The 10,281-nt window shown below is 40.0% G+C and overlaps 2 protein-coding genes across 2 annotated transcripts; both read right to left on the bottom strand.

Annotated features, from left to right (window-relative positions):
* Positions 1-419: 419 nt before the first annotated feature.
* pde6gb (phosphodiesterase 6G, cGMP-specific, rod, gamma, paralog b) lies at positions 420-6,381 on the bottom strand. The gene is made up of 4 exons (XM_058621191.1): positions 6,249-6,381; positions 2,696-2,926; positions 1,680-1,720; positions 420-1,584 (listed from the first exon to the last, which is right to left on the bottom strand). The coding sequence occupies exons 2-4, from the start codon at positions 2,836-2,838 to the stop codon at positions 1,508-1,510; spliced, it is 261 nt and encodes an 86-aa protein (XP_058477174.1). The 5' UTR covers positions 2,839-2,926; positions 6,249-6,381; the 3' UTR covers positions 420-1,507.
* A 214-nt stretch (positions 6,382-6,595) lies between these two features.
* On the bottom strand, positions 6,596-9,982 carry oxld1 (oxidoreductase-like domain containing 1). The gene is made up of 2 exons (XM_058621210.1): positions 9,764-9,982; positions 6,596-8,890 (listed from the first exon to the last, which is right to left on the bottom strand). The coding sequence occupies exons 1-2, from the start codon at positions 9,812-9,814 to the stop codon at positions 8,567-8,569; spliced, it is 375 nt and encodes a 124-aa protein (XP_058477193.1). The 5' UTR covers positions 9,815-9,982; the 3' UTR covers positions 6,596-8,566.
* Positions 9,983-10,281: the final 299 nt, after the last annotated feature.

Here is a 10,281-nt window from a genome sequence, read left to right as displayed (position 1 = left end):
CAACATGCCCCATTTCTAACAGAGCGCTCCCCTTTGATGACTTTGATCACATGTAAGATTGTATGAGTGTGTAATCACTTTCAAAATAAAGCTATTCTGTAGCTTTAAGCCTTTTATATAAACTTTAGTCGAGGGCCTTGCTTTTTGAGGGCGGCCATCTTGTGCCGCCATTTTCTATGGCTGCCCAGACACACAAACTGGCCAGAGCAAGTGTTTTATTCAAATATCTGTCCAATGGTTCACTTGACAGACTTCAAACTCAGCAGGTTTCATTAGCAGTGACCACTTTGACGTTGTTTAAATTAGAAATGCGACAAATATATCACTAAATCGCATCATAGATACGATGTACTGCGCTAGTTTTCCTGTAAATATAATATCTATTTTAAATGGATGAAATAAATAGCAATACCTTCCTATAAGTCTACGATGTTTTATTAATCAAATACTTGTACGAACACACACACACAAACATCAAATCCAAACTGTCACTTTACAAATGTGTGTTTACACACAGTAAACACAGCGATATTTGTTTAAATTTTCAGGTTTAAAATTAAATAAATAAATAATAAAGTCACTTTCAGGCCACACACTTATAACACTCTAACTGATACATGAATAAATCAAAATCAAAATAAATCACTGTCTCTTTTCCTGTTTTTATGTTTTATTTTTTTCCCCTCGTTCCTGTAGAGACGACAAAACTCCACGACACACGTGTTCACATCCGTCAGCTTTGATCGACCTCAAATAAATCAATAAATTACAGTTTAAACAGTGAACGAAACTTTAGTCATGAATGTTTTTTTGACTCAAAACTAAAGCCAAAATATTAAATATAACAATGATAAAAAAAACTCTACAAATGTGAGCTACGGTCAAGGAACATACAGACATGATTTATTACTGTGTGAAAGTATAAGAAATAAAAAATATATACTTTCATATACATTCATATAATACAAGGGAGAAATAAGCTGCAACGCTAATGTGAAACCAAGAGATTTGAGTTTTAAAGTCGTCTTTTTGACATCAAAATCAGGTTCAATGACATTTCGAGGGAAACAGGGTTTTATGTGTCGTGGTGAAGCAGATGTCGACGTTCTGGTCTCCACTCTCTACAGAAAACATGCCCTTTTTTGTCTGTTTTAATATTTTCCGTGACGCGGGAACCTACCCACGTTCACGGGTTTGTCACTTTTACTCAACGCGAGGTTTGCCGTGCTTCGATCGTTTCTGTGAGGAAGAGAAGAAGAAAGGAGGAGGGACAGAAGAGAGGAAGTCAAGAGAATCATGAGAACAGATTCTAAACATTCTGTGTGAAGAAGATGATGAAGAAGAAGATGAATCCAGGGGAAGCTGTTGTTTTTTTGTAGAATATTTTTCTCTTTTTCCATTTTTTTGTCTTGTTACAGTTTGTTTGTGTGGAACAGTTCCAACACGTGGAGCTGGGAGACGGAGGCAGGTGGTTTTGGAGTGTGATGGCAGGAGGACGCTCCGAGGCTCAGATGATGCCGTACTGGGCCAGCTCGTGCAGCTCCAGGTGATTGAAGGCTTCCCAGGGGCAGATGACGGTGATGTCTGCGGGAAAAAGACAGAAAACAAACGGAGACGTGACGCGAGCGCTCCGGCCATAAAAACAACGACATGTGTTTTACAAAGAGAGGCCACCTCACCTGTGCCTAAGCCCTCCATGCCAGGGATATCGTCACCAAAGCTGCAAAGAAAAAACAGCATTGTTGAAGAGGGAACATCAACCCCACTTATTTTTGTCATGTCATAAGTTACAATCATTCTGTGGTTCCTTATTTGAGTTTTTCACTCAGACCCATTCACCGTATTGTTCGGGGTGGCCAATCCAGATAGTGTGAAGAGTAGTTGTGAAGCCAACGCTGTTAGCCAGAAAGTTAATCTCACGATCTTGGAAATCTGAAAGGTCTCCCAATTTGAAATGTGGCTGAGAGAGCTGGAGAAAACCAGCTACACTATGTCTGCTAAAGAGGAATGTTTCTCTAAAACCTGGCAACCTTTTCTCCATTTAATGTCTAACAACTGAACTTGTGCTTTTCTGTCGCTGTGCCATATTTTTGTCTTATGTCCTGTTACTGCATGTTACAATCCTCTGTCAAGTCGCCTGTACTGTTCTGTACTGCACCACCAACCACTGTTAATATGTATCTATTCCTTTGTTTACGAAAACAATAAAAATAAATACACAAAAAAAAGAAAAAACAGCATTGTTTATGATTCTGACTGAACTGTGAGCGCCCCCTGCTGCTCAACATCAGCGTGAAACACAAAACATGGCTGTCAGGAGGGAAATCGGAGGTTTGTAAAGCGCTCACTCTCCCACACCAAAGTCCACAGAGAAGATCAGTGATTTTAACATCACACACACACACTCTGCTGCCTCCATCACTTCGGCTTTTGAAATCCTTTGTTCACGTTGACCTCAGTGACACAAAGTGACCACACGAGGCAGCAGAGGACCAGCAGCTCCTGTGTGTCCGCAGCTACAATCACTGGTTTTCTCTCTTGGTGTGGGAGAGTGAGCGGTTGGAAAAGTCTCACAGTGAGATAAAGACGTGAACGTGTTCTTTACTCACTCTCTTGTTAAGAGGCTAAAATCTTTAAACTTTAACATAATGTCTCAAAAATAAGAAAGTCAAAGTGAGACACTTTTGAGACCCACCCCTGGATTCCTTTTTTTGGAGGCTTGCTCTTGAACTGACGGGTCTGCCTCTGCTTGAACTTGGGCGGTCCTTTGCGTGGCGTGGCGGGGCCTCCGCTCACACGCGTGGCCGACTTGATCTCCGCTTTGGGCTCGAGGTTCATGTTGGAGCAGGTTATATGACCTGAGTGCAGGCTGTGGCTCTGGATTCACCTCTGTGATGTGTCGTCGTCGTGGTGATGGTGAGGACACCTTTGATTTATCGAGAGAGAAAAACGTTAAAAAACAATGAACTGTAGAACAGGACCTGGGCAGCGGAGTAAACAACCTTTACAACTCCCACACCCTGATGCCCCTCCCCCTTCCAAACACCTGGTTGTAACAGTCAAAAACCAGTGAGAAACAGAGAAAGCAGCGTGTTTTAAAGTTGGTTGATGACAGAGAGTAAATGTTTGGTGTGTGAGCGTCGGGAGGCTTTAAGCCACTCCCACATTTACTTCTGTGAACTGACAGAGAAACGACAGTTTTAAAATCTCCAGAGCAGAGTTTTAACATGGGAGTGAATGAGAGCTTTGAGCAGAACTCTCTTTTAGGTGATTTGAATGAAAATGACAACAACACACAGGGTTAGACGACAACCACAGCAACGCGTGTATGTAGAAAGTGTCTGTGTGAGTTTGTTCAGAGATTTGTGTCATTATTTTCATGGACCTCAACGCACGCAATACACACTCATTATAAAAGTAGAAAACGTAAACTGTGATTGTTTAAAAAAACTTTATATTTATCCAAACTTTGAAAAGTCTCACGTCTCATGATCCGTTTAAAGTTTCAACCACGTCTCGAAGTGAAAGTATGACGACACTGTGACACCATTCCCGATCAAACCGCACGCTTTGATATAGGATGTGTGGGGCTGTGAAATCACCTCTGCGTGACCTTCACACTCTAATCCTCGCTCTGATGTGACGAGCAGCAGCAGGATTTACGCTCAGATCCCACGTAACTGAGCGTCTGACTGTGTGTGTGTGTGTGTGTGTGTCCAGTGTGTGAGTGTTTGTCCTGTGTGTGAGTGTGTGTGTGTCCTGTGTGCAAGGACGACCCAATTTCCTCATAATCCCCCGGCTCAAGTTAATAAGCAACACCCCCTCCTGTGTAATCTCATTAAAACAAGGACAGACAGCAGATTACAGATTATATGCTGACCGTGCAGCGAGTGTCTGAACAGACAATCCTCTCGTTCCACAGACACAGAGTCTTGACCGTCAAACATGGACGCCACGTGTTTCTAAACCCAATAACGTCACTAACTCTACTGTCATTCACTGTAACACGCCGTTTTATTTTATTTCATTTATTATATTTCCTGAGGTTATTTACAGTCTTTTATTAAGTACCTCAAGTGTCTTCTTACCAGAAAGTCACTTTTTATAATATTACTTAAGTAAGTGGCTCAGTGGTAGAGCACGTTGTCTTTCAACTGGAAGGTTGAGGGTTCAATTCCTGGCTCTGCTCGTCTACATGTGTCCTTGAGCAAAGACAGTTAAGGCCATGTGTGAGTGAATGAATGTGTAAATGACTGAATGAACAGATTATATCTTCATTTAGCCAAACTATCACCTGTGGGCTAAGCTACAAGGACTTTAGCTAAAGTTAGCTAAACTATCACCTGTGAGCTAAGCTACAAGGACTTTAGCTAAAGTTAGCTAAACTATCACCTGTGAGCTAAGCTACAAGGACTTTAGCTAAAGTTAGCTAAACTATCACCTGTGAGCTAAGCTACAAGGACTTTAGCTAAAGTTAGCTAAACTATCAGGTAAGCTAGCACGTAAAGCAACAGTTTGTTATGTTTGTGAAACATAAAAAAGGTGAAAAAGTTAAATCACAGAAACAAGATTTTAGCCAAACTAGCATCCATTAAAACAAACAAAACATAAAAACAGTTTCAGTCAAATTCACACGTACACAGTCAGATTAACTGTTAACTTAATAACCATAACTATTAGTATAAAATTTATTCATCACACTAATACCCAGTAAAATTCACATATCAGTACTTTAACTCTCTTTGTTGCTCGTTACTACCAAATAAAATCAGAAGAAGAAGAAGAAGAAGAGTTGGTCGTCTTGATGAGCTGCAACATGGGCTTAACTCAAGGACACATGTAGACGAGCAGAGCCAGGAATTGAACCGGCAACCTTCCAGTTGAAAGACAACTCACCCACTCACAGGTGAAAATGTGGCTTACTTTAGCTGCGGCCTGTTTGCTAACCATAACTTTGTTTTTAACATAGCGCTCGGTTCATGTTCATGCTAGCGTCCCTAGCAGTTGGTAGCTTGGCTAACTTTAGCTGCCATACGTTAAAAATATGTTAACGTCCGTGTTTTGTTTTCAGTTCACTTTCATCCCGCGCTAACGTCCCTACAGTTTGACTAACATTAGCTAAACATTATTGTCATTTCATAATTAAGATATGCTAAGCTAATGTTGGCTAATCTGTTCACTAAGTGAAATTTTAAATATGTGGATAAACCAACGCGGATAATTAGGACAAAAAACCCACGACTGAGGTGTAAGATGAACGAGCGCCCTCATGTGGCTCAGCGGTGAATATCACGACGTAAATCTTACTGTGTTAAAACACACAAAATGAAATAAAAGTCATTTCTCCTTCATTAAATTAGACAATCATGAAGTTAACTTCCCCTAAAATCACTTTACATTTATTTATTTAAAGTTAATTTATTATTCATTTTATATTAAGTCTGATTTTAATCAGCTTTACAGCTCTGCTCTCATTAGACGTCTCATGTTAATCCACTTAACTGTGCCAGACACACAATTATATACATATACACACACATATATACATACATTATATATATATATATATATATTTACAATGTTACACACACTGTTTACATTGTGTACGCAGTTTTAAAGGAAAATAAAGTCTCTCGTAATTAAAAAAAAAATTAAAATCTAGTAAAAGTAAATATAAATCATAGCATTATTAATGTGATCCACGACATTAAAATGGTTAATATTGTTATTAAGTCTTCAAACTGTAGAAGATAAAACTTTATCACAGCAGCATGAAGAGTAATAAGAGTGAATGAGTGAAAAATAAACCACAATACTGTTTATATAATTATCAGCTTAATGAAGTAAAGAAAGTCTAATTTTAAGTAAAAATATTAACTGCACGACAGAATGTCTTAAATTTCTGAAGGTTCTTGTTTTTCTCCAAACAAGAAATTTTTTAATGAATTAAAGAATATTTCACTTATTTTACTGGAGGAAATATTTGTTTTGTTTCCTGAAAATTAGAAAATGTATCTCTCAAAGTTTTGCCCTTTGTCTCAATATTACAGATTATACTTTAAACTTTAATTATCAGTAACAAGTGAAAACAACAGTTTAGTCAAATCCAAATGTCTTAAAGAAAACAAAGACCTGTTTTGAGAGTTTCTCACATTCTCAGATTGTTTTTCATTTTGAATAAATGTCTGTTTGTGTCGTTTGAGGCTGTGGCGGCGCGCGGTGGTGCAGAGGTGCAGAGGTGTACTCACCGGCTGCTGGTGAAAGACAGGCGGACACAGATGAGTGGACTTCTATGCTAGGCTCCTGCTGTGGGGGCCGCTGCCGCTCCGGGCCCCTCTTATATTCTCAGCTCTGCAGAGGATTAGGAAGAAGACGCCTCCTCCTCCCCCTCCTCCTCCTCCTCCTCACGTCAACACCTAGTGCAGTTTGTTTACGAGGACACACGAGCAAAGTTGTGTTTGATGTGATATCAAGTTATTACATGTTAATAACTACATTATAAGCATTTTATTACCTTCTACTACACAGTTACAGTCTAAAGTAAAGCTGTGTGTCAGAGGAGAGCGCCCCCTCTCTGTCACAGCACACTTCTGTGGTTTCTTTATTTAAAGATGGCAAAAATAATCATTTTGATAATATAATGACTCATGTCTGATATATCTGATATATTCTCCTGATGTGAAGCCACAGAGAAGAGGCGGAGTCTTTAAACATGAGTTCAAACGTTCAGAGGCGGAGTCATTTCCATGGTTCAGCTTCAGAAAAGACCTGATGAACCCAGATTTAAGTCTGGATTTTGGTCTGTTTTGAACGTGAAAAATACAACATTTAAAGTGGTGCAATAATAGTGCTCCTGTGTAATAATGATAACAATAACTAGGACTGCACGCTGTCATGACCTCACGTTTGAATCGACCTTTTGCTCGTTTACGTCGGGCGTAAATGGCCGACTTCCTGTTGAGTTGAGGCCATGGTTACGGTGGACTTTTCTGTTCGTCTTGGTCGATAACATCTACACACTGAGTTTCGGGAAACTTGATGGAACTTAATTTTGCCTCTGTTTTCACCTGAGGGGGCGCTAGAGAGCCGTTTCAGCACCTGGCATTAGTGCTCGTGCCCTAATAATAATAATGATAATAACAATAATAATAATCATGCGTTTACAGCATTATCCACCGCCAACGACTGAAAACCTCACTCATCTAACTCAGTGGTTCACAAACACTGGGTCAGGGCCCACATATGGGACGCAGGTGATGGTTTTTGTGTCCCCAAAACAAATGTGCAAACATAAGTTTTAATTAATGTATTAAATGTCACTTTACCAATTTAAAATGATAAAACACACACACACACAAACAAAGGTAACAGGTGTACAAACCCCAGGCTCCGCCCCCCCCCGATGTCATCAGGAACAGAAGAGGAGCCACAGAAACGACTGGAAGTCCTCAAATGGACACGAGAGAACACACACACACACAGGTCAGCTGACAGTAATCTGTGTGTTTCCATCGCGTCACAGTGGTCAGTGAGATTATAATCCTCTGGACAAACCAGATCAAAAGAAGAACTGGACGGTCTGAGACACACACACACACAGAGAGAGAAAAAGTGCTGGCTCATCATTATAATCACAGGATTTCAGTGCTGAGTCAGTGTGAGGAGATCAGGGTCAGGGGTCAGGGTGACATCTCAGAGAAACGCGAGCGAGTGATGTCTCAGCGAGATCAAAGACGTACGATATTATTGTCACGCATCGCGATAAAAATATTCACCAACATACAGTCCTAGTGATTAACGCTGAAGCACCACAAGGGGGAGCTGCATCTTTAAACCATTCCAGAAAAGTCTTTAGCTAATAACATCATTTAAAAATAGTTTATATTAATAACATGTTTTTTTAGACATGACATCAGTTAGTGTCCGGCGCCCTCCGGTGGCTCATTCTGCTGCTGCAGTGAAACAAAGGGCAGGAAAAAGTGATCTTTTCTGGAAGAAAGAAACATTTATTCCTGAAAAAATAAAATTCAGAAACAGAATTTAAATAAAACTCTTAAATAGAATCACACATAAATAAATATATTTTAACTTCATAAATAAAAATGTGCTTGAATTCAAGAAAAAAACACACACAAATCAAATGAACACATTTTCTGTTGAACTCCTGTGTTTGTTACAAACGACTGTAATTAAAATCTATGTCGGTAAAGCACTCACTCTCCCACACCAAAGCTCAACACAGGAGCCGCTGGTCTAAATCACATATACAGTATCAAATGCCGAATTCATTAAAATAAGACATTAGAACTTAGTGATGGAGGCAGCAGTGGATCAACAACTCCTGTGTGTGTGTGTGATGTTAAAATCACTGATGTTCTCTATGGGGTTTGGTGTGGGAGAGTGAGTGGTTTACAAACCACTGTTCCTGTTGGAAAAGTCTGTCTCACAGTGAGAAAAAGACGTGATTTTATAAGTTTAGTCTTTTATAAAGTGGCTAAAATCCGTCCTCAGTCGTGGAGTCAGTGTCAGTCTTCTGAAGCGTGCGCAGATGTGGAGGTAAAACACGTCACGTCTTCTTCAGGAGTCTGATCTCCATCTTCAAGTACGTTTTAAGGTTCTCGTCAATGACGCTCTCCTCGATGGCGGCGATCGCCCGGTCGCCTCCGTCGTGGTAGAACGCGAGCAGCTGCTCGGCGTGAGCGATCCACACGCAGTTGTGACAGCCGCTCATGCAACAGTGAGTGGGAGTGGGCGGTGGAACCTGGTCAAGAGAACCAGGTTCACACTCAGAGGAGTCGGGCGTAAGAGGTGGAGGAGGTTTAGAAGAGAGACTGCGAGCAGTGCTGTTCCAGGACTGCAGGGGGCGCTGCAGCAGTGAGAGGACACACAGCTGGAAAACAACAAAGTGTTCGTCAGAACTTTAGCTTCTTAAATGTTCAATATTTTCTAGTTTCTGTCATTTTCAGCTTTCATCAGTAGCTGCAGCCGAAATTAATACATTTATTTGAATTTTGATTAAAACAAAAGGAAAAAGTGACTAGAACTGTCACTCACTATTATTCATGTAATTCATTAATCTGTCGAAATTTTTTATTTTATTCAGTTTTAAAGAAATCAGAATATATTCTTATTTTAGACGCTGAAAATCATAAAACTTTTACTCATGAATGAAAATACATTAAAAGCAGCCCGTGGCCAAGTGGATAGGGAACTCGGCTTGTCGCCGGTTCAAATCCCCAGCCGGCCAAAAAGGCTGGGGTACCCCTGAGCAAGGTACCCAACCCCCACTGCTCCTAATTCTAGGATGGGTCCAATGCAGAGGAATAATTTCCCTTAGGGGATTAATAAAATTAAAATCGGTTGAAGATTTGTTTAGAAATCGATTAATGATCAATAGTCAGCCATAATTTTACCCATGTAAGAATCACATCTAGTCTACAACATAAAAATACAATTTGTATATTTAATAATAAACGTGATTAAAATACATAGATAACGTCATAAAAGAACAGAAATGTATGTGAAAAATGTAAGAAATAAGAAATGACATTGAGTTTTGACCCGAACTTTCATTTAACCTTTAATTTAAAAAGGTAAACGTTTAAAAAATGAATTAATAACGTGAATTTACCGCTGAAGAGACGGGAAAAAACACATTATTACGTGTTTTCTGTTCATTAAACCAAATAAGAAATATGAAATACTTTCAACATGCCAGAGACTCCGTGCTAACGTCAGCCTGTTAGCTTCTCCGTTAGCTTACCTTCCGTAAAGAAACCGACGTTTTCGCCGCTTTTCCACGCAAACACAGCATCGTCGCAGCTACCGCGAACCGCGGCGATGCGTGACACTCGCTGGTTAACGTAAAACTATGACGTGTAACTTCTCAATGACGTCATAACACACACACACACATCTTTAGCCGCTGGGCACAAACAAGCTAGCTGCTCCGCTTCAGCTTCCTGTGTCCTCAAAATACGAACTTCCGGTTCGGCTTGTCAACAAAGGATGCGATTGGCTCGCGACGGACCAGTCGGAACGCAGAGTAAAGTGGGTGTGTTTACGGTGAACGTCCAGCAGGTGGCAGCGTTTCACCTGTTTGTCTCACAAACAGCGATGAAACAGGAAGTGAGAGGAGGAGAAATTAGAGAATAATAAAAGAAAGAAAGAATAAATAAATACAAAAATACATTTAATAAATGTATCATCAATGTGGTTTTTATTCTTTTATTGATTTATTTCCGTATTTACAACTCTTTTTTATGCGTGTTTTCACTTATT

This window comes from Solea solea, chromosome 21 (genome assembly GCF_958295425.1).
Source record: "Solea solea chromosome 21, fSolSol10.1, whole genome shotgun sequence".
NCBI classification, from domain to species: domain Eukaryota; kingdom Metazoa; phylum Chordata; class Actinopteri; order Pleuronectiformes; family Soleidae; genus Solea; species Solea solea.
This window is presented reverse-complemented; position numbering and strand designations above follow the sequence as displayed.

Excerpts from the sequence above, each read along its gene's own strand:
- pde6gb (XM_058621191.1), bottom strand. The coding sequence starts at position 2,838 with ATGAACCTCGAGCCCAAAGCGGAGATCAAGTCGGCCACGCGTGTGAGC. Across the intron at positions 1,721-2,695 it reads CCAAAAAAAGGAATCCAGGG|CTTTGGTGACGATATCCCTG; the intron begins GTGGGTCTCAAA and ends TTTTCTTTGCAG. Across the intron at positions 1,585-1,679 it reads CATGGAGGGCTTAGGCACAG|ACATCACCGTCATCTGCCCC; the intron begins GTGAGGTGGCCT and ends TTTTTCCCGCAG.
- oxld1 (XM_058621210.1), bottom strand. The coding sequence starts at position 9,814 with ATGCTGTGTTTGCGTGGAAAAGCGGCGAAAACGTCGGTTTCTTTACGG. Across the intron at positions 8,891-9,763 it reads CGTCGGTTTCTTTACGGAAG|CTGTGTGTCCTCTCACTGCT; the intron begins GTAAGCTAACGG and ends GTTGTTTTCCAG.